The sequence below is a fragment of the Dromiciops gliroides genome, chromosome 4 (genome assembly GCF_019393635.1).
Source record: "Dromiciops gliroides isolate mDroGli1 chromosome 4, mDroGli1.pri, whole genome shotgun sequence".
NCBI lineage: Eukaryota > Metazoa > Chordata > Mammalia > Microbiotheria > Microbiotheriidae > Dromiciops > Dromiciops gliroides.
In genome coordinates, this window is record NC_057864.1 from 52,918,031 (window position 1) to 52,942,770 (window position 24,740).

Genomic DNA, 24,740 nt, shown 5'->3' on the forward strand with positions numbered 1-24,740 from the left:
CCATATACTCAGCTCACTCCCTGTCTAGGCTTCTAAATTGGTTGCCTTCACAGACTTCTGTCTTTGACATTGGCATGGCATTCTATTTATTGTCAGCGGTAATAACAATAACAACTCAAACCACTCACAGTTTGTCGTGCCCAGTTTATAGACGAGGAAACTGAGGCTCCCAGAAGTTAAGAGACACAAGTGGATCAAAGACAATCCCAAAGGACCAATGATAAAGCATACTCTTCACCTCCAAAGAAAGTACTAATATTGATTGAACACAGACTGAAGCATGCTATTTTTTGCTTTCTTTCATTTTTTCCTTTTATTCAAGTTTTCTAATACAAAATGACTAATATGGTAATGTTTTATATAATTGGACATGTATAACTTACATCTGCTTACTTTTAAAATTTTATTTTATTTTTAATAAAAGTATTTTATTATTTTCCAGTTACATGTAGAGATAGTTTTCAACATTTGTTTATATAAGATTTCCAATTTCCAATTCTCCTCCCTCCCTCCTCTCCTCCCCTAGACAGCAGGTAATTTGATATAGGTTTTACATATATATATATATATATATATATATATATATATATATATATATATATATATATATGTATATATATATGTATATATATATGTATATATATATGTATATATACATATATAGTATATATAATAACATTAAACATATTTCTGCATTAGTAATGTTATAAGAGAAGATATCTGCTTACTACCCCAAGAGAAGGGAGGAGAAGGAAAGAAGGAGGGATAGAATTATTTGGAACTCAAAACTTTAAATAAAAATGTTTTTTTTAAAGTTACAAGAGGGATCCACACCTAGTTTTCTCCTGATTCTGGGTCTAACAACCTCTATATCACTACTACTGAAATTTGAGAAGATTTTGGACAATCCTTTAGAAAAATGTTAAGTGACCCAGTAGTAAATCCAGACCTTGCAAAACAGCAGAGGATTTGTCATGAGAGTACCCAGGTTTGAGTCTGTACTCTGTAAATTACTATCTATGGGACCCTAAGTGTCTGGTTCTAGATCTCCTCTGCTATAACCAAAGGTAGTAGTTTTGAAGAACTCTGTAAGGACTCTCCAAAAGCTTGAATTGAAGAACCCAATCACCACACGACCTTCCCAGCTATCCTGTGTTATATCCAGAGACCTCAGTTTGGACCACACCCTTCCTTTCTAGACACATGTTTTTTTTCTTTCTAGGACTGTTAACTACAGGTCATGTTCACCACTCAGAGTCTCAAGTCTTCAATCCCCCATAGGCAGCAGGACATGATCCATTCCACTTCAGCAAGTGCAAAGATCCTTCACTCTGAGTTTCTGTATGCAGGACAATATCTCTGCGGGAAAACACAGATGCTGTTTGGAATTAAAGTTAATAACAGTATAGTCAATGACTGTCATTCCCTGAAGGCTGATATCACCTTCAAGTTCTCAGAGACACTGATTTGGCTTTGAATTTGACTTCCCTTTGGGGATCCATGTGAAATTTTCTATTCGTTCATCAGATATTAATTAAATACCAAATAAAAGTAGGTTACATCTTAAAAGCACATTATATACATTATTTCATTGGATTATACACACATACCTATGAGGATAATAGAGGATATTACTACAGTTATTCTTATTATACCATTTTTACAGAACAGGAAATGGACTGAAAGAAGGAAAGTGACTTGTCCATGTTCTCATAGCTAGACAGTCTTAGGAGCAAATGTCTCTTGAAGCAGATCAAGTGCATGACACCTCATTTTGGTATGCTTGGCACTGTGGGGGCTGCAGAGATGCCTAAGAGATGGTCCCTGGCTGCAAGAAGCTAGTAGTACAGATAACATATTACAAGGGAAATACCTAAATTTTATTGCTATCTTTTGTTTTTAACCTTCATTTCCAAATACATCCCTCCCTACCCTCCTCCCCATGGATTCATACTTGTAAGAAAGAATTTTAAAAGAGAGAACTAGGAAAAAACCACATGCAGATGAGCAAAACTAAGCAGCACACGATACAAATTCAACAGTATAGGCAACGTTCCAGAACCGTAGTGCTCATGTCGAGAAGAAAAGGAGAGAGGGACATTTTCTCATCTCTTCTTTTCTCAGGGAACAAGCTCAGTCATTATAATTATGCAATATTCAGTTTGTTGTTGTTTTTGTTGTCCTTTCCATTTGCATTGTTGTAATTGTTATACATCATTTTCTTGGTTCTGCTTAGTTCACTCTGCATCAGTTTAGATCAGTCTTTTCATCCTTCTGTAAATTATTCACATTAGTTTTTATGACAGTGATATTCCATTCTATTCAATACCTCAGTTTGTTTAGCCATTCCCCAATGAATGGGATTAATTTTATTTCCAATTCTTTCCTATCATAAAAAAATACATACTTTGGTGTATATGGGAACTTTCTTTCTGTCTTTGACTTCCTTGGGATGTCTACCTAGCAGTGGGATATCTAGGTCAAAGGGCATGGATTTTTTAGCTACTTTTTTAAACCTCATTCCAAATATTCAAACTTAACTTTGAGGAAAGGCCTAAATGAGATAGGGACTCATTTCCTTAACTGCTCATCCTCAGTCCTAGATCCCTGACAAAATGCCATGTTTTTCTTGAGTCAATGTAACTCTTCATAAAAGGGAAGTGATACCTTGATAACACTCAGATACCAACTAAATTGGAATAGATACATGGAACACATTAATGAGCAAGTGTTGGGTACATTTTGAGAAATATATTAGCTCACCACTTAACAATGTTAGCTCACACTTAATGATTTGTGATTGAGCCGCTTTATATCCAGTGTTAATATGATCTTCACCATAGTTGCATGAAATAATCACTGTTAACATGTCCATTTTTTATTGTTGTTGTTCAGTCCTTTTTCAGTTATGTCCAACTCTTTGTGACCCCATTTGGGGTTTTCCTCGGCAAATATATAGGAGTGATTTGCCCATTTCCTTCTCTAGCTCATTTTATAGATGAGGAACTAAGGCAAACAGGGTTAAGTGACTTGGCTAGGGTCACACAGCCAATAAGTGTCAAAGACTAGATTTGAACTCAGGTCTTCCTAGGTACCACCTAGCTGCCCCAAAAAACTGAGGCTAAAAGAGGTTAATTGATTTGATTAAAGTGTCAGAGCCTGTGGGATCAGAACTCAGGACTTTTTACTCCAAGCCTGTTGATTTGTGTGAAGGTGTAGTGAAGTCAGAATGGAAACTGGCTGAAAGAGAATAAACCTTGTCACTAGAGATCATTTATTATATAAATTTATATGTTAATGATTGTTAATATAAAACATGCTATAATTATATTTAATATATTATCTATTATATGTAGAATACATATGCATGAATTATGCCATTCCAGAATAATTGTTTCACACATATATACATACATGTAGAATATGTGTGTATATGTATAGCTAGGTATCAAACACACACATGCTATATAAATATTTAGCAGGTATCTTTCTGATCCCTACTGCCTGGAGGTTATGTATGTCTATTTCACCCTTCTCCTAAGGTTCTTTAGCATTTTATTTGTTTTTTTGTTTGTTTTGTTTTTGTGGGGCAATGAGGGTTAGGTGACTTGCTTAGGTTCACACAGATAGTAAAAGTCAAGTGTCAGAGGTCAGATTTGAACTCAAGTCCTCCTGAATCCAGGGTTGGTGTTTTATCCACTGCAGTACCTAGTTGCCCCAGTTCTTTAGTATTTTTAAAAAGTTTGAGGTATCTCTCATCTCTGCCATTGACTCAATCCCCCACTGAGTGTGTTCCCTCGATTTTAGGGCATTCCCAGAAACCCAGTTTCATTTAACCACTAAACTGCCATATTAGCTTTTACAAATGAATATTTACTTCAAAGTTATAGTAAGATCAAACATACAGGGCAGCTAGGTGGTGCAGTGGGTAGAGCACTGGCCCTGGATTCAGGAGTACCTGAGTTCAAATGTGGCCCCAGACACTTGATACTTACTAGCTGTGTTACCCTGGGCAAGTCACTTAACCCCCATTGCCTTGAAAAAAGAATCAAACATAAAAATGTTTCCACCCCACCCCCCTCCCCAGTGAGGGTAGGGTGGGAGGATGGGTCAATTTTCCTTTGGACCACCTTAGTCTCTGGGGAGGAGAGGGTGATTAGGTTCACAGGTTAACTCTGTTCCTATCCAGATAGCATAGTCCCTCCAAGTTCCAAGGCTGCAGCCCCCTTTGGCTTTGTATCCCAGTGCTCTGTCTTCTCAAGTTATGCCCTGCTGGACTGGCAGCAACGCCTGTCCTGGAAACCTGGCTCCAGAGTAACCGTGACACAAGCTCCCAGATCCAACCTACCACCTGCATCTAAACGAAATAAGGCCAAACCCTCAAACGTATTTCTTAGGACATCTAGGCCTAAAAGGAGAGGAGAAAGTAGGCCTTCCCTTTAGTGCATGGTCCTCATGCTATGGATGAGACCTCCCTGAGCCCCCAGAAAGAGAGAGAGACTGTGTCCGTCTGATAGCTTAAAAGATGCAGCAGTTCTGGCTACAGCAAATGCCAAGGAGCCATTGTTAAACATGCAGAAGGGGAACAGAGAATGTTTTCTCCCAGAAGCAGATCCCTTCCTAACATCTCCCTCATCAATACCTTCATCTTAAGTAATCTGGGCATGTGCCAAGGTCAGCTTACACTTGTATGTATACACAACTCTGTGTGTGTGTGTGTGTGTGTGTACCAGACCCCTTTGATTTCATTGCTTTAGAAAATGCCCTCCAGATTTCAGAAAAACCTGGAAAGACTTACATGAACTAATGCTGAGTAAAGCAAGAAGAACCAGGAGAACATTGTACATGGTAATAACAACATTGTGTGATGGTCAACTATGATAGACTTACCTCTTCTCAGCAATACAAATGATCCAAGACAATTCCAAAAGACTCATGGTGGAACATGCTATCCATATCCAGAGAAAGAACTATGGAGTCTGAATGCAGATTGAAACATACTATTTTCACTTTTTTGTTGGTTTTTTTTTTTGTGATTTTTCCCTTTTGTTTTGATTCTTCTTTCACAACATGACTAATGTGGAAATATGTTTACATGATTGCACATGTATAACCTATATCAGATTTCTTGCCATCTTGGGGAGGGAGGGGTGAGAAAAAAATGGGAACAAAATCTTATTAAAAATGAATGTTGGGGGCAGCTAGATGGCGCAGTGGATAGCGCACTGGCCTTGGAGTCAGGAGTACCTGAGTTCAAATCCGGCCTCAGACACTTAACACTTACTAGCTGTGTGACCCTGGGCAAGTCACTTAACCCCAATTGCCTCACAAAAAAAAAAAAAAAAAAAAAAAAAAAGAATGTTGAAAACTATCTTCACATGTAATTGGAAAAATTAACTATTTACAAAAAAAAAAGAAAAGAAAAAGCCCTCTACCAAAACAGGCTTGCACCTGCTCTATAACTTAATCAATAAGCATTTATTAAGCACCTACTATATGCCAGGGACTGTGCTAAGCACTGGGGATACACTGTTCTCAACAGTGTTAGATAACTTTAGAGGTTTTCCTAGGAGTGCTAAGAAGTTAGGTGGCTGTTGATGTATGTAGTGTGTGTGTGTGTGTGTGTGTGTGTGTGTGTGTGTGTGTGTGTGTAGCCATGGCATGATAAATAGGGAGCAGATCCCAGCATTAGAAAGATCTGCGTTTAAGACCTACTTCTTATACATGACCCTGGCAAGTTTAAAGCTCCTTAAGGGGAGCTTGCCTTTCTTTGTAAAACAATGCTTGGCACATAGTGGGTGCTTAATAAATGCTTGATTGACTTGACTTGACCTCTCAGTAACTCCAGAAAACTCCCTAAAACTGCAGAGAAGATGCAGATCTGCATTCATAGAGAAAGTAATTCAGAGGGAGATTAGACCTGGGTGAGTGAGATGATTGGAGGGAAAGTATAGAGAGAAACAGCCTAAGAACAGAATCAGTGACAAGTGTGAAAGCCTCTATTCCCTCTTATTGTTCCCAGCAGAAGAGCCCGTCCTCCTTCCCCTCCCCTTTTTCCCAGGCTGCACTATGTCATCCTCTCAAAGACATAATATGTGCTTTGATGGATAATCCCTTTTTAAAGAAACTTCTCTGGAGAGCCTGTAGGTGCATAATAATTGTTTATAGCAGCTGGTGCCTAATAAAATGTTTGTTGAAGGAGTGAGTGAATGATGGAAGGAAGGAAGGAAGGAAGGAAGGAAGGAAGGAAGGAAGGAAGGAAGGAAGGAAGGAAGGAAGGAAGGAAGGAAGGAAGGAAGGAAGGAAGGAAGGAAGGAAGGAAGGAAGGAAGGAAGGAAGGAAGACTCCTGGAGTGATAGTAGCCGAGGTCCTGAGCTAGTGTCTTAGAGGTGTTGTTGACTCATCTAGGCTCTGGAAATGGAACATGTGTCCCACTGTTCCTCTTCACCCTTATTTTGATCTTAAAATACCACCTCAAGGCAAGACTGGGAAGCCAGGAAAAGGAGTGGGTCCTTAGGAGGAATTTTGGTGGTCTGGAAAGTTGAGAAGGATTGAATGGCCCTGATGTGTCCCCAGTTCCACTTGTTTTCTTTTCTTTTTCTCTTTAAAACAAAAATCTAGTAAAAGCAACATTTAATTTTTACAAGGTTTAATTTCATTTCCCCTCCAATGTCTCTCACTGTGGATTAGCTCTGAAAACATTTCTCAGTCCTCTTTGAGAAACTCTGCCTGTGAGGGTGAAGGAAGTGGTAGGCCAGGATGGGAGGGCCCTCTGGCCATGGATGCTTGAGGTCTCTGCCAAGGTTTCCAACCTCCATAGTCATTAGTGGCCTCAACTCACATAATTTTCTTTTCTTTTTTTTAGTGAGGCAATTGGGGTTACGTGACTTGCCCAGGGTCACACAGCTAGTAAGTGTTAAATGTCTGAGGCTGGATTTGAACTCAGGTACTCCTGACTCCAGGGCCTGTGCTCTATCCACTGTGCCAGCTAGCTTCCCCTCACACCATTATCTTGATACCCACTCAACCAAGCTGCCACTGAGACAATTAATTTTGGGCTTTCCCAAGCCTGGACGGAAAGGAGGACCTTCACTCTGGAATAGCACCCCCAGCCTCATTCTCTAACCTGTGAGTCACCCAGACCTCTGCTCCCATCATGCTTCAGAAGTACCTACAACACTACCTAAAGCACTCTCTTGGAGCTCAGCAGGCCTACAGTCAATGCAATAGCTGCACAAACTCGGACAATTTAGCCTTTGGAGCTCCAGTTCGCCGATCTATAAGATGAGAGCATTAATGCCTGAATGATGCAGATCATGGGGTCACTGGCATTGAAAGCCTTGCCAAACTCCAACCTCTCTTTCCAGGGTAATTACACATTCTCTATTCTCATGGACTCTGTGTTTCATCCAGGCTACCCTGATTCCTATCCCTCTTCTGAGACATTCCATCCCTCATTTCCTCTCTATCTCCTTTTGCAGGTGCCCCCATCCCCATATCTGCAATGCTCTCCTTCTTTTCTTCTGCCCTGCCTCTTGCAAACCTTAGATCTCTTAAAGGCTCAACTCAGGTGCCACCTCCTACAGGAGACCCCCCAGTGTACCCCCCACCAAATAATTGCTTTGTATTCCTTTTTTTTCAAACTTGTCTGTGTACTCATGTTTTACCCAAGTAGAATTCTTTGATGGCCTAATTGTATTCCCATCATGCAGCATCACAGCTAGCACATAATAGGTGCCCAACACATACTTATTAAATTGGAAATGAGTTGAGTAGATTTGAAAAGTTGTGAGATAATATATGAAAAGCTCTTTGTGACTATAAAGTTCCCTATATTAACATAGCTTGTTATTATTGCTATTTTGGCCGCTCAGGGGAGTACAAACCAAAAAAAAAGAAGGCCTAAGCCAAAGCAAAGTTACGGGGATATTTATTTCTTGGTGATATGTACATACAAGAAACTGATAAGAGGGGCTGTGATCAGTGAATGTGGAGGAATGAGGTGGGTGCTCTCTTGCTTTCAGTAGAAAAGCCACTAGGTGAATATATGTGAGTGACAGGGAGGACCAGGCAGGGTACAAAGAATGTTCAAAAAATAAGTGCTTCCTCAGCAGGCTGTGTGGTCAGTAGGGCAGTCCCATGGGCTTAACATGCCCAGGTCTGCTCTCTATCCTCTGTAGCAGGTCAATCTCAATAGGCTAATGTTTTCCCTGAGACAGTTTAAGAAGGAGGAGTTCAGTAAATGAGAAAAGGCAGGGGGTGTGGGGGGCGGGGGGGCTCTAGCGTTTCCTTGCCATTTAAACATTTCCTTTAGCCTCCTTATTTCAGGACTAGCAATTTCCTCTGGATGCAAGAGGAGGAATACATGGCTAGGTACCTACCAAAGCAAAGTCTCAGGGAGAGAGAAAACATAGGTGTGACACCAAGGGAATTGGCATTGCAGTATAAATGGAGGGGATGGTACCAAAAAGCTAAAGGAGAGGGCTGGCCTTTTCAAATTACCCCCAACAGGGAAATCTTCAGTGTAGACTCCAGTTATGCTCAAGGCATCCATGTGAAGTAAATGATTCTACTCAGTGAAGGGCCATCAAGCAGGATCACAACTATCTCCCTTATCAAGGAGATCCACAATTGCACAGACATCCATAGACAGGTGAAGTTACAATAGCAAAAAAAAAAGTCAATTTTTTTGGTTTGTTTTTATTTCTTTTTTATTAAAAAAAGTATTTGTTGCAGGTTATGCTTTTTTTTTAAACTTTTAAAAACACAATCTTAAGTCTTCATGGTTAAAAAGAGCATTCTTTATATATTTAGTTTTTTTCTCCACTTGAACCTCTCTCTTCCTCTCCTCTTGATTGATCCAGATGGATTATGTTACCTAGTAAAGAAATCTCTGTTTTTACAGTCAGGGAATAAGAAATGGGAGATGGAAGGGTCAGGGTTAGAGGAAGAGTGGTTACTGGTCAAATAGAACTGTACTTTTGCACTAAAAAAAAATAGAAGAGACCAGCACATATAGGGATTGATCCACAATCCATGTTAAGAAAAAGATTCAAACTGTCATTTCACCCTTTGTACAAATTTGTACAAATAATAATAATCTTTAAGGCACACACACACATTACAAACACACACTCACACATAAACACAAACACATATACACACACATAAAAGGTGCTAATGGCCCCTTTACTGCCCCAACTTGCATAGGAGGAGGTGTCAGTAGGCAAAGATCACGTGGTAGGTGACCTGGTGGCCATTGTCCCAGGCATAAAGTAGGCGATCTTTGGGGTTGTAGTCTATCTGGGTGGTGTAAGAGTATTCGTTCTCAAAGAGCAACCTTGGTACTATTTGGGTATTGGTGTGGGTGTCAAAGGCATAGGAGATATTGGCATTACGCTGGTTGTAGCTGTCCACAGCATAGAGTACACCACAGATAACAAAGCAGTTCCCATAGAAGTTCCGCCGCAGGCCAGTCCTCCAAGTGGTCTCCTTCTGTGTGCTAAGGTCCACAGAGTTGAGCTTGCTAAGGACAATGACCTCCTGGCTAAAGCCCTCATCGTCAAGAGCTGGGTAGATAAGCCATAGGCCATTCTCATCCACTGCAAAGTCCACATCTGAGTGACCCCGCCATCTCCATGGTGTGGCTTCCTCATAGGCGACATCATGGAGCATTGCCCATGCAGCCACATAGCGTTGCTTCAGGTCATACTTGATGATATTGCGGGTAAAGGCACGGTTGTAGTAAAAGGCCCCATTGTACACAACATGGCCTGTGCCTATCCAGCTATATGGGAGTTTGTAGGAGTTGCTCCAACGACCTATAAATGAGGACATGAAAAGACAGCAATCAAGAAAACGACATGATCAAGTCAAAGGAGAGGAAGGATGATCAAGGAGGAGAAACAAGTCTAATCGCCCATGTTACCCCCGCCCCATACCTCTGCTTGGCTCTTGGGGAGCTAGTTTAGAACCAAAGTAAGAAATATGCAACTTGAAGGGATATAAGACCCCAAATGACTTGACCATATGTCAAATTTGTATCTTTGTTAACAACCCTTCCTAAGCTATGGTGCCAAAGGTACATCTCAGATTGCCTCATTCCTAAAGGGATCCACACCACTCACCCACATGGCCATGCTCAAGAACCCTCCTGACCTCTTTTATGTTCTATTCTCTGTCTAAACTCAAGAGGGCACTGGGCCCCACATCTGATGAGGCACCTGGGGTAGCCTAGTGCACATACCTTGTTTAAAGTTATCCAAATTCCGGAACTCCACCAGAGTATTGCCATAGTAATAATTAGTAACATAAATTCTCTCATCCTTGGCCAGGGGATCTTTCATCCAAGCCCCTTCATTCCTGCCATAAGTGTTCTGAGTAATGGGACCTGTGATTGTGGAAAGGGTGTCTTTGCACCTTCCTGTAAGAGATCAAGTAGATTTTTATCAAACAGTGAATTAACCTCACCTGAGGAAGACTCAGACCAGAAGCAACAAAAGAAGCTAACAACTCCATGAGGCTGACTACACAAGTCTGCTGTTGAGCAAAATCCTGAAGCATCTCCTCATTGGCTAGTTAACAAACATGGATATATTGTCTACTAGAGACAGTGCGGGACTGCCTAGAGACCATGGTGGAAAAAATTACTTGTGCACAGGGGGGAAAATCACTCTCTCAAGGTATTTGCCCCATTCCTTTCATACAGCTGGGGGATGAACCCTGGACCTTAGTTGCGGTGAAACATAGTCCCTGCTTTTTTTGGAACTTGGTTTATAGAATCCCAGAGCTGAAAGGGACTTTTCAATTCAACTCAAATACTGATTAAATGCCGACTGTGTGCAGAGCACTGTGCTAGGTCCTGCAGGAAATGTAAGGGTTAGACAAGACACAGCCCCTGTCCTCAGAGAGCCTTCATTGGGTCTAATGGGGGCTGAGACATAAATATGTATGAATACATTACACATTGTTATGTAAATGAAATATAGCCTTGCAAAAGTACATTTTATATGAAGCTTACTGACATAGGGAATAGAGAAGCCTTGAAAGCATGGGCAGAAATTGAGTAGAGAACACTCTAGCTTTGTTGGAATGTGGATGAGGGTAATGTGATAAAACTGAAAAGGTCAGCTAAGGGACCAAGTTTGTGGAAGGATTTGAATGACAGTTCAAAAGAGTTGGATGTTTACTCAGTAGGAGCTGTATAAGATTTTTATCAGAGGAGAGACATCTTGCCCAGTGTCTCCCAAAACAAATTATGTTAGTGACGTCAGCTTGATTGGCTTTCTATAACCATAGCATTTCATCTTAGAAAGGGAAGAGTAGTAGTAGTAGGAGGAGGAGCAGGGAGAGGATAGAGAAGAAAAAGGAGGAGGAGGAAGAAGAAGAGGAAAAGGAGAGAGGAAGAAGAGAAAAAGGAAAAGGAGAGAGGAAAGAGAGGAAGGAGAAAGAGGAAAGGGAGAAAGAGAGGGTCAACTTAAATTTGTAGGTTTTAGGAAATAAGGACCTTTAAGTATTTTTTTATTTCAGTTTCAATTAATAAGCATTTATTTTCTCTCCCTGCTCTACTGGGAAAAGACAAAAGAAAAACAAAACCCTTATATCAAAATGCACAGTTAATCAAAACACATTCCTGCATCGAACATGGTGTTAACAGCTTTGTGGACTGGTAACAATTTGCAGGGACTAGACTATTTGTGGAGTGCTGATAGAATCCCACTGCTTAACTGATCTATTTGGGCAGCCTCTGTTCAAATTCCCTGCCAGCCCTAAAGGGACAAGGGAAATAATCATGCCAAGGTTCGTGCTGGTCTGGCCACGTGTGTTCATCTCATTGCAGAACCCTAGGTTGATCACTGGAATAGGAAGAAACTGTGTGTGTGTGTGTGTGGGGGGGTTATACATGATGGAGAGGCACAATATTGACTATTGATTAGAATTAGGGCTAAAGCTGTGTACAATCTCTGTCTCCAGTACATGGCTCTGGGAGGAAGAATGGGGCAGCTAATGAGGGTAGCGAAGGCAACAGACAAGATTATAAGCCAGGAAGGACTGGAAGCAAAGAGAATGAAGGCCTGATGGGGCCCAAGGAGGGTGGGTGCCAAGGTTAGATGCCAGAGTCAGGAAGGGGCTGTGTCTTGAAGTGGGTCTGGAGGCAGGGTTGGGCGTGGGCATTTGGCGGTCTGAGGATCAATTTGTTGTATGAAGTCAAGCCATGTGATTGATTTAACAAATGCCACAGCCCACTCACACAAATGAGCACAACCCCCTTTCTCTGTGTACTCACTTTTCCGGGCAACGATCCAAACTTTTGGGGAACTCATCTGAGAGTTCCTTTGGAACCTAGAGGGTGGTTCTCTGAAATACCCACAAGCAAGGCAAAGATTTGTGCTCTGAGAGTGGATTTGATTTTCATGAACAGTTCAAGAGGCGAGTCTAGTGAAATACATCAGTGATCAAACTGGTGAATTCAGTTTAGGCTCCCCAGTGAGGGGCAGTGTGGCCCAGTGGTGCTGGTGCTAGCTTTGTAGCTTGAGAACCCGAGCACTCCTGTCACTTATTTTCTTTTTTGTTTGTTTGTTTTTTGTGAGGCAATTGATTGGGGTTAAGTGACTTGCCCAGGGTCACACAGCTAGTAAGTGTTAAATGTCTGAGGCCAGATTTGAACTCAGGTACTCCTGACTCCAGGGCCAGTGCTCTATCCACTGCGCCACCTAGCTGCCCCCTGTCACTTATTTTCAATGTGGCCTTGAACAAACCATGACACCTCTCCAGGCCTCAGTTTCCTTATCTGTAAAATAAAGGGCTAGGGACAAGATGACCTGTAATGTCCCTTCCAGTTCTAAATCTATGATCCCATGACTAATAATTTCAGAAGGAGCTTCAAACATAGTAATGATAGCTAGTAACATAACAATAACAAGAACAGCAACAATAGTTTGCAAGGTTTGCAAAGTGGTTTACAAATATTATCTCATTTAATCCTCATAATAACCTTGGGAGGTAGATGCCATTATTATCCCCATTATTATCCCTAGTATTATCCCCATATTTGAACTCGGGACATTCTGACTCCAGGTCTGGTGTTCTATCCAGTGTGCCACCCACTGCCTCTAAATTAGGGCAGCCCTGCTGGAATCAGTGTTTAGCTGTCCAAGTTTACAAGGTGTTCTTCCAATGTCACTAAGTGGACATAGCTAGACTAGAGTTCAAAACCTGCCTTAGATGCTTATTAGCTGTGTAACCCTGTGCAAAGCATTCAACATCTGTCTACTTCAATTTCCTTTAACTGTAAGACGAGGATAACGATCATTCCTGTCTTTTACCACTGTTGTGAGGGTCAAAGGAGAAAAGATTTATAAAGTGCCCGTCACAGAGCCGGGCACATAGTAGATGATTAATAAATGCTTGTTCCCTTCCTTCCTTCCAAGGAGCCAACTTGGAAAGGGTTAATGCTCTTTGAAATAGACGTGTCCTGATAGATTTGTTTAAAAAAAACAAACAAAATAAAACAGTGCAAAGACTTAATAGCCACGTCTCATATTGGCCTGTGGCAAAGTCTCTTTTCCCCAGCTTAGACATTCTTTCCAGAGAAGCAAAGCTGGCAGTCCCTGACATCCCCTAGTGCCCCAGAGATGGCAGGGAAAAGAACTGACTGAACGTGTGCTTGTCTGTGACAAAAGTGACCTCAGAGTTTCAGGTCAGCATTGGCAGAGCAGAGTGATATGTTCCCTCAGGACACTCTTGGGTACCCCAAAGGTTAAATTCCAGGTCACCAAACCAGATTGTGCAAAGCTGGCCCTCTGCATCCACCCTGGGGCATGGGGGAGCTTGGAGGCTAGGTCAGTCTTCTGGCCTGGCTCCATGAAGTCCTGTCAGCCTTCTTCCCAACCCTGGTGCCATAGAGTCAGGACCAGCAGCGGAGGCATCCCTCTTGTGTTAGGGCAGTTTAAAGCTTTTATCATTTAATAAGCATTTGGGAAACTCCTAAAGCTTAAAGCTGCATTAAGACCTTTGGAAAACCCTGGATAAAAATGTTTACATCCATTCATTATCTTATTTAAGCCTCACAACAACCAAGTATTTTTATTCCTTCACATTTTAAAGATGAAGAAACTTAGGTTAAATGACTTGCCCGATGTCATATACACTTAGGAAATGTCAGAGGAAGGATTTGCAGGAAGTCTTCCTGCCTCCAAATCCTGCACTTTCAGAATTCCCTCCCTATCTCTGCCTCCTGGCTTTGTGGCTTCCTTTAAGTCTCAGATAAAAGCCTGCCTTCTACAAGATGTAGAAGAGCCTTCCCGAGCCTTCCCCTCTGTGGATTATCTCCAGTTTATCCTGCATATACCTTGATTATATGTTATCCTTTGCATGTCGTTTGCCTCATTAGATTGAAAGCTCCTTGAAGCCAGGAACCGTCTTTTGCCTTTCTTTGTACCCCCAGCACTTAGCGCAGTGCCTGGTACACAGTAGGTGCTTAATAAATGCTCGTTTGACAGCACGTTGTCAAACCCCGCTTCCCCCCTCCCTCACTGTCTCACCCTGTCATATTTTCCCACCCAGGCTCAGTAGCTATGTGCAAAGCCCAGTGTGTAAACAGCTCGGTGGGAGGTTCATCGGGTCCAAGTCAAACTGAGACACTCTTGATTCTGCCATTTAAAAACAAACAGGAACTAGGCAGGGGATTCATTTAAAGGCCAGCAGCTCATTCTCTTACAATTGAACTCATCCATTGTAACAATAAAACTTAGTCCCTGGCTAGACTCAGGCTTCAGAGCTTTGAAGGAAAATATTTCATTCTCTGGCATTTGGAAGGATCTTTGCTGCCAACCAACAATTAGCTCAAACTTTGCAATGTTTGCACACCATCCCCACACCCCTTAAAGCTCTGACCCAATATCTGTGCCAGGAATGCACTGGCCTCCTCACCCATACCCAGGCAAATGGATATCCACTGCTTTCTCCTCTTCCAGTGCTCAGAGTTTAGAAGGAAGGGTGCCCCCACAGTCCCTGGTAAGAACCTAGAACACCAGCATGCTTCTGGGAGTTTCTTTTTTCTTTTTCTTTTCTTTCTTTTTTTTTTTTGCTGCAGGGTTGTGGGGGTTAAGTGACTTGCCCAAGGTCACACAGCTAGTAAGTGTCAAGTGTCTGAGGCCAGATTTGAACTCAGGAACTCCTGAATCCAGGGCCGGTGCTTTATCCACTGCGCCACCTAGCTGCCCCCTTTGGGAGTTTCTTGATCTGTCCCAATCAATCAATCAAGTATTTATTAACCATCTATGTGCCAGGCACTAGGCCAGGTGTTGGGGATGCAAAGACAAAAGGTGGGGAAGTTACTACACTAGACTGAGATGTATCTTTTTGGACTGAGTCAATGTGGTAGTTTATTTTGCTTGACTATATCTGTTTATAATAAGGGCTTTGTTTTTCTTCTTTTCTCAATGGGGCAGAGGGAGGGAGGTCGAAGCGAGAGACAGTAAATTTTCATTTAATGAAAAAATTTTAATTAAAAATAAAGTTCTTGAACTCACAGAACTTATATTCTCTTGGGAGTGGGAGTGGGTGATAGGGAAGAGACAACATACACCCTTCCCTGCCATGAACTGAATTATCTCTTCTATGTGGGTGACTCTCAGAGCTTCCTAGCCATCATTTTTCTCCTGACTTCCAGCCCCACATCACCAACCAACTGCCTCCTGGGCACTTCAAACTGTATGTTCTGTAGATATCCTAGCAAAGAAGATTAGAAAGGAGAGCAGAGACAAGAAAAAGAACCAGGAGAGAGAAATGTCATAAAAACCCAGAATGGGCAAAGCAAGTCAATAGTATTAGATGCTGCAGAGACATCAAGGGATTGAGTAAAGTTCATTAGATTTGGCAACAAGAAACTTTGGAGGGAGCTCTCAGTTGTGGCTCCCTGGGATGACCTGGGCAGACTTTCCACATCACTCTCCACATCAAGGACTTGCTAAATGAATCCTTCTCCCTGGCAGTGTCCCATAACCTCTGATACAAATGCAGCCAAAATAATAAGGAAACACTCAAATGGTATTATCTAGGTCACAGCTGTTGTTAGCCTTGTAACAGTTTTCTCACCCAATCCCTTGGGTGTTCTCTAGACCTAAGACCCCAAGCAGCTCTAAGGATAGCTCAGCTCAGAAGTCTTCCCTCCTGAAATACTAGACCAAGGGAAACACACACTTACATACTGGGGAAGTCACATAGGGACACCAGACCACCTAGAACTCGGATGCTCAAGATGTCTCCTTATCTGGTCTTGTTCGCCCTTCTTTCATAGCACTTAGTTCTGCCATCACTGTTGATGGACTTATTTAGGAAAACCAACTCCAAGCCTCTGAGTTTCCCTGCTTCTATCTATTGCCTTTTAGATAACTCCATAGCAGGAAAAAAGTGAAGGTGCAGCATTTACGGATCCCTCGTTCCCGTAGCTTCTCTGCCTTGCCTTCCTGATTATGGGGATGTGTTCTGCATAAATAGCCCCAAAAGCAGAGCATCCAGGTCTCAAACAAGGACTGTAAAACCAAACTTCTTTCTATATCTTCTCAAGTCTAGAGGTATCTGTCCTGACACAGCTGGAGAGAAGCTGGGCCGTCTTGGTTTCCTGCAACTCCTCTGCCCATCAACCACTGTCATCTCCCAATTCCCCTTTCAGATTCCAATACTTGCTGGTCCCCTTGGGGAGCAAGTTTGATGGCTGACTGGAAGGCTGGTTGTTTTCAAGTGTGAAGCTAGGCTAAGCTGGAACTGACCCAGAACTCTGGAACCTAGACAGTCCTTCCAGAAAGTGAAAGATGAGGGCCATCCCAATATTCTCGTCATTGGCAGAAAACCAGTGGAATTTTGGGAAAGTGAAAAAGAACATGCTTTCATCTTCAACGGAACCAAAGAGGAAGAAACAAAGGACTCTTAAAGGTCATCTCAGAGCAGAATCAAACTCATTTTTATTTCATTGGCTCACTGGACCAAATATTTCAAAGCTCTAGGAAAGGACTATTATCTAATAGTAAAGCAAACCACAGAATTTGGGGGCTAGAAGGGCCCTTTGAAATGATCTATTCCAGGGGGCAGCCAGGTGGCGCAGTGGATAGAGCACCAGCCCTGGAGTCAGGAGTACCTGAGTTCAAATCCAGCTTCAGACACTTAACACTTACTAGCTGTGTGACCTTGGGCAAGTCACTTAACCCCAATTGCCTCACTTAAAAAAAAAAAAAAGAAATGATCTATTCCAATCTCCTCATTTCACAGATAACAAAGCTGAGGCCTAGAAATTGTCATTTGTCCTGGGTCACACAGGTAGTTAACAGTAAAAGCAGGATTAGAATCCAGGTGTTCTGACTCTAAGATCAGAAACTCCATACCAAGCTGGTTCAGTATCTCTTAGGTAAGGGTTGTCACTCTTTAAAATCTTTTTTTTTCATTCATTTATCTATCTGTCTCTTTATTTATTAACTTATTTCTATCCATCTCAGCTCAATATTCTAGTTTCTTTCTCCTTCCTTCCTTCCTTGGTTCCTTTCTCCTTCTCCTCCTCCTCCTTTTCCTTCTCTCTCTCTCTCTCTCCCTCCCTCCCTTCCTCCCTCCCCTTCTGTCTTTCTTTTTGGGGCAATTGGGGTTAAGTGACTTGCTCAGGGTCACACAGCTAATAAGTGTCTGAAGTCAGATTTGAACTCATACCCTCCTGAGTCCAGGGCACTGCACCACCTAGCTGCCCCAATATCCTAGTTTCTAAGGTTATAGAAATCTAGGTTATAAGAAGTCTGAATTTCCGGGAGGTTTCAAAGAGCTGGCTTTGGGGTTTGAAACTGAGCTAGGACAGTAGTTGAGACCAGAACGTGCCCATGGAATTTGGGCGGGGCAGGGGGGTGGTGGAATAAAAACATTGCTGAATATTGAGTTACTGATAGTTACTGAATATTGAGGAAGCTGATAGGGAAAATTCTGGGGCCAAGCTTCTTGCCATTGTTACTGTTTTCTTTTTCTTTTCTTTCTTTATGCTTGGCAATGAGGGTTAAGTGACTTTCTCAGGGTCACACAGCTAGTGTCAAGTATCTGAGGCCAGATTTGAACTCAGGTCCTCCTGAACCCAGGGCCAGTGCTTTATCCACTTTGCCACCTAGCTGCACCGCGCCCCCCCCCCCCCATTGTTACTGTTTTCTAAGACACCACACAAAGAAAGTGATAGTTATCACTTCTCTTGACCAACTGCTGGCTGAGGTGCCAGGGCATAGGGGAAGCCTTAGATGCTTGTCTTTTACATACCCACCCCCTCCAGGGATCTAGTGGGAGAAAGTGGAAAGCTGGGGCTTGTTAAATTTCTAATCTTTAGGGACAGATTCAGCGGCTTCACTAAACTCAAATCCTAGGCAGGCACAATCTGTTATCTTAACCCTAAGAGACCTTCCTCTCCAACCCCCTTCCCCCTCATCTCCAGCAAAGACACCAGCAATTGTAGGTCTGGGAAGCTGTGAAGGCATTGACCACGTGGCAGGAAGAGAGAACTGACTGCATTCTGCATTCCCTTCCCAGATCATATCCAAGTTTGGGGCTGCCGGCAGTTGTCAGAGCAAAGCAAGAACTAGGCAATGATTCCCACCCTTTCATAGCTTCTCCAGTCTGTCATTGTTTGTTTGACTAAAGTACTGTCTGGCGCCAATTTCTGTTTGCTGCTAAAGTTAGCAAAAAGTGATTTTATTTTGGGAGGTTTGTAATATTGGGGTGGGGTGGGGTGGGAGGGAAAGGAATAACTAGAGACAGCCTGGAGTGTCACAAAGCTAGGTTTAAAAATCACTGGAATAAGGTGTCTTCATTTAAAAGCAGCCCCATTTCAAAACACATTTGAAATTGTCCTAGAAATGTCAAAGACTCATACTTGATGGTTAGCTGTAGCATCACCAGATGTTGGAGCTGGGAACTGTACAGATCATCTCATTTTATATCTGCCAAGCACAACAGGAGATTGATTATTCTTTGGGTTAAAATTGCTGTTTGTCCCACAAGATGCTCTATCTCCCGATACCATCTCTAGCAAGGCTCAGCTTAAGCACCACCACTACCACCATAGGAAGCCTTTCCTGATCCCTCAGTTGTTTTAATTCCCTACTTCTACCTGATATTACTTTGTATATCTTTATTTATATGGATATATGCATTCACTTTGTATATCTTTATTTATAGATATATGCATTCATTTCGTATATATTTATTTACATGGATACATACATTCATTTTGTATATATTTATATGGATGTGTGCATTCACCTGTCTCCCTTTCCTCCCCCCCAATAAAATGTAAGCTCCTAGAAGGCATGGACTTTTTTGTCTTTCTATCTCCAATGCACAGGGTAGATGCTAGAGAAATGCTTGTGAAATGAACAACTGAACAAATGAATGAATGAATAAGGGAATGATTACAGGGAAGTCAATGAAGGTGCCATAGATCTAGGGCTACCTCTTTCCAAATGACTCTCTCCTCCGACCTCTCCCTCCCCTGATCTCCCTGACTCACATTTCCAGTTACCTGATGGACATTTCTACCTGGATATTCAGCCAGCATCTCAAGCTTAGCATTTACAAAACTGAACTTGTCATCTCCCCCTCCACCCCAACCCCATACCAACCCCTTCTCTGAAACTTGCTCTTCTTCTCACTCCCCTGTTTCAATGAATAGCACTACCAGCCATGGTCATCTCTATACCAGCTCAGCTGATGACTTGTTGAATAACTTTTTCACTTTGTCCCCACTGTGGGTACTTTCCCATTCCCCTACCCCCTCCACCTTTTTTACTCTCCTTTTATGTATGGTCTTCTCCCATGAGAATATTAGCTTCTTGAGGGAGGACTGCCTTTCTTTTTGCTAGTAATTTAACATAACCATGTCAACAAGACCTAATACTTTTCTTCCTCTTTCTATTTCCCTATCCAAACAGCTTTTGAACCCTATTAGTTCTAACTCTCATCTGTTCCCTTCCTTTCCAACCCAATTCTCCATCATCTCAAATAACCTAAATGATTTCAGTTACTTTCTAACTGGTCTCTTCGCCTTTAATTTATCCCTGTTCCAATTCTCACAGCTCTTTCTTCACTCAGCAGCCAGATTAATCTTCCTAATGCCCAGGCAACTACAATCATGTCATTCCTTAGCTCAAAATCCTTCCATGAGTCCCCATTGCCAAATGAATAATAGTCTGGCATTCAAGACCCTTTACAATATGGTTCCAACATACCTTTCTGGTCCTTTCTCTCTTTTCTTTTCAAATGTTCTATGCTTCTCCCAAACTAGTATACTCCCTGTTGCCTATGTCCCATCCTTTTCTGCTTTTTCTCACACCATAACCTAATGATAGAATACCCTCTCATTCATCTCTGTCTATTAAATTCTACCACTCCTTTAAAGTTCAGCTGAAATGTCACCTCCTCCCTGAAGCTTCCATTAATCCTGACAGCTAGAAGGATGCTCTTCCCATTTGGGTTCTTCATAGCACTTTGTATCTCTCTCCTATGTATTAAGTGCTACTTCATATTATTCTAATCTGGGTAAGTGTCTTATCTCCCTTTTCTCTCCCTTGTATACTTGGGGAGAGTGTGACTGAGTCTTATTTGTCTTTTTATCCTTCATTGCTTGACACTGCTTCTTGTACATTTTTTTCTTTTGGACTAAATTTATAATTTTATCAATGTGGGAAATTCTTGGTATGGAAACTCCCTCTGTTGATGTAGACAGACAGCTTATCTGTAACATGACCTTGGAAAACTTCCTGGGGCATTGAGAGATTAAGTGGCTTGCCCATAGTCACTTAACACCAACAGTATATGTCAAAGATGGAACTGGTGCCTATGTTTTCCTGACTCCAAAGTCAGCCCCCTACTCACTCACTATCCCACTTTGCCTTTTCTTCTTCATATACCAAGGGCTTAACAAGTGTTTGTTGAATGAAAATGATAAAAAAAAACCCCATAAACACCCCCAAATCAGTAAGTGGGAAACATTTGGCTGACAGTAGTGTTTATGAATGATTCCTCAAACAAAATAACTTTCTGCATACTAAGTTTTAGAGAATTTTAATGTAACATTCCCATAGTCAGAATCCCATAAAACTCTGGCACAGCCATACTAAGAGAATAGGAAAGGGCTTAGATCTTGTCAAGGACACAGCTAGCTCTGATCTTGTGACAGAATAATCATGGCCCAATCCCTGTGGTATTATTCTATGTGCTCAAAACCTCAGGTAGTTCATAGCCTGGCCCAGAACACAAGACTTCTCTGGGGATACACACATAGAACAGAGAAACACAGTGAGCCAAAGGGAACACTTAACCAGGCACATCAAACACCTTTCCTAGCTCTTTTTTCATCTGCAACCATAGCAACTTAACCTATAGCCTTAGACCAAGAATTTTGCTTCTTCCTAAGAGGTTTTTGTTTGTTTCTTTCTTTGTTTTGAGACTGAGCATCGCTATGTCACCCAAGAAGGAAGTAGCCACTTATGGGCCCAATCCTATTATTGATCAGGTTGAAGCTTTGATCGCTTCTGTTTCTGAACTGGGTCACTATGTCCTTGCTTAAGCAGCCTGGTGCACTGTTCTCTATCCCCACCCCAACCTACTCCCAGGAGCTCACCATATGGGTGAAGGACTTAGTGAAGACACCCAATGGTTTCAGTTGTATTACAACTTGGAACTCTCAGTCTCAACAGTCCACCAGCCTCAGCTTCCCCAGTACCAGGCATGTATCACCAAGACTGGATCTCTGCTTGCCTCAGAATGCACAGGGTCTGGTGAAAGTTTAGAACTATTGCCTAAATTGCTTCTTGCTGACTCCAAAGTTCACCTGCCCTGATTCTCTTAGTATGGTAAGGCACCTTTATTTATTAAATAGAAACAATTCAGCCTTTTGCGACAGTGAAAACTATTTACCACTCTTCTATAACATGCAGAACTTCTGCCTACATCAAGCTCATTAACCTGGCTCAGGAAGAGACAACTCACCAATCACATTCCTAATGTCGTCTTCTTCCTCTGGACTTAGAGTGGGCCTAGGGGGAGTTGTGTCTTTTCCAGCAGAAGCAGTGTCTATCCCAAGTGGGTCCTCAGTCCCTGCCCTGATGGTGGTGGGAGGAAATGGGGCAATGTGAGTGCCTGTTGCCACTCCATCCATTGCTACTGTTGTAAAGGTCTCTGTGGTCAGTGGCACCTGGATGGTGGTTTGTGCCACTGTGGTTGTTGGTGCCTCGGAGGTCACCTCATGGATGTCTTCTGGAGATTCTGTACTTGTAGGCAGCACTGGGAGTTGGTTGCTCGAGGTGGCCAAAGGGGCCCTGGTGACTCCCACTGTAGATTCAGCAGAGGTTGTAGGTGGGAGTAAAGTGGCTGCCATTTTAACAGGTGTAGCCTGAGTGGTGTAATCTGTTGTCATGGCAGAACTGTGAGTTGGCCTACTGGTAGTACTAGTCAACAGGTCATCATGCCTCAAGAGCTGGTCTTCAATGAGCAAGTCCATGGAATTCTCCCCACTGAAAAGCTCGTCTTCTGCCAAAAGATAACATAAGACCCATTTTCAACATGTTGGTTGGATTAGTGTAATTTGGTTGTCATAAGAGCAGAGAGTACTTAGGAAACAATAAGGAGTCTTCTCAACATTCCACTCTGGCTTGGAGATGGCAACAGTTTGGGGGATTTACATCAAAAGGAGGAGAAAACTCATAGGAGGAAGGAAATTGTATATTCTAGAGGTTTCATCCTGCCCTTCACTACTATTTCTCCTGCTAAACTCATCTAATCACAACTAGCAGCTCTCCCTGCATGTGGTGAGACCTGTGGTCCCATAGAATCAGGGACTGCTGGAATGTTAGACCTGGAAGGGGACCATCCAGTCCAACACTCTCATTTTACAGAAGAGGTGATAAAGGTTCAGAAAGTTGAAGGCGTTTGTTCAAAGTCATACAGCCAATCAGAAGGAGACACCTGAATATTTGCAATTAATTCACAAATATCAGTAGGTAAGGAATGGACTATAACAGTGGCTTCAAGGAAGTCACATTAACAGAAAAGCCAAGGTTGGGTATATCTAAGAAGAAACCTGTCTTTTTCTTTATGAGTTACACTCCAAATGAGCTATTGGCCCCACTCCACCCTTTTCTTTCCCATAGCGATCCCTGCTAACCCCAACTCACGCTGCTCCTCGATGTCATTCTCTTCCTCAGAGACCTTGGCCTTGTAATAGGTGATACCCCGTATGACAGTAGGTTTAGAGGCTGGCCGGCCCCTCAGGTGGATCTGCCTTTGGAGGGGCCTCCGTGGTGTCATGGCCTCTGGAGGAGCCGGGGGCTGAAGTGGAAGTAGATCAATGGTGTTGACTTGTTGGGACACAGTTTCTTCTCGAAGAAACCGCTCTTCATACTGCTGCTTTGGAAGACATAAGGGCTTACTTAGTTCACTTTTTAGAGGAAGCCAAAGCCAATGGGAAGGCTTGCTCAAAAGGGTATTGAGTTGGGGGCAGCTAGGTGGCTCAGTGGATAAAGCACTGGCCCTGGATTCAGGAGTACCTGAGTTCAAATCTGGCCTCAGAGACTTGACACTTACTAGCTGTGTAACCCTGGGCAAGTCACTTAACCCCCATTGCCCCACAAAAAAAAAAAAGGGTATTGAGTTCTAGTAGTCATGGGTGGCAGGGACCCTTGCCCTTAATTATGAGTTTTCTCATACATTAAGTTGGTATGGGATAAGAAAAAGTCTCTCAAGGAGGTTGTACCAAACACAGTGAGGCTCATAGAGAAGAATGCCAAAACATGGAGCAGAAAGAAGTGTAAGGGCACATCCCATTGCAACTAATGCTGAAGAGCCACCCCATGTTTATGGCATTTTGTTTTGTTGAATTGCTTGAAGATAATTAGACTTGTGTAAGGTCTAAAATTCTAGCTGTGATGTCTAAAATCTAATGAGTGGTCGCCTTAAATTAGAAACGTATAGCACCAATCTTTGGGCAGTAAGTATTTATTAAAGTATATTAGGGATTAGTAAAAAGAAACACATGGATAAAGAATAAGATCTGTTTACTCTCTCTATTCTGCCTGCCCCTGCCACCAAGCCAAAGTCCAGAAACGAAAAGACCTCACTTCTCTGCGGCTTCTCCCAGAAGCCCCCTGTCAAACAGGAAGCAGGGCCATCCTTGCACACAACTCCAAGCTAATTGGGTGGTAGTACCAATTGATAAGACCCACAGGTGGCAGACATCACTTCCAGATGCCGATCCAACCTTCAAAACCCCAGAAAGGTCACTTATGGATGCCGAAGTCACATGTTTTCTTTTTAGGCCAGAGTTCACAATGTTCCTCCCAGCAGGGGGTGTCATTCCAATTCTCACACTTGTCTATGGTTAAGACATTTTTTGCTGTACCCTGGATCAGGGTAATGATAATTATTATTATATTGGTTTGAATATAGGCCACTTCCCCCCCTCCCCTTGATCAATGGGTTCTTGCCCAGAACCTCCATTTGAGGTGGTGTCCTGACCAATCATGCCCACTTCTCTCCTAGCTCCCCTCTCCCCCTCTCTTTCTTTCTTCCTCTCTATTATGTCTTTCTCATCTATCTAATCTATCTATTTATCTATCTATCTATCAATCTTTTTTTTACCATATATCTCTATACCTCTATCTCTATATCACCTATCCAGCTACCTAGCTATCTCTACTATTTCTCTATCATCTATCTCTCTCTCA

General features: G+C 42.4%; 1 protein-coding gene across 2 annotated transcripts in view; it reads right to left on the minus strand.

Moving 5' to 3' along the window:
- Positions 1-8,702: 8,702 nt before the first annotated feature.
- The window catches only part of OLFML2B (olfactomedin like 2B), a 55,713-nt gene continuing 39,675 nt past the window's right edge, over positions 8,703-24,740 (minus strand). The window contains exons 6-9 of one of the 2 annotated variants that reach the window (XM_044003840.1): positions 23,193-23,424; positions 22,009-22,548; positions 10,247-10,423; positions 8,703-9,821 (exon numbers count right to left, since the gene is read on the minus strand). In XM_044003840.1, coding sequence (XP_043859775.1) covers positions 9,220-9,821; positions 10,247-10,423; positions 22,009-22,548; positions 23,193-23,424 — 1,551 coding nt within the window. In that variant the 3' untranslated portion in view covers positions 8,703-9,219. The remainder of the gene's footprint in view (positions 9,822-10,246; positions 10,424-22,008; positions 22,549-23,192; positions 23,425-24,740) is intronic. The other variant, XM_044003841.1, reaches the window with a different exon arrangement.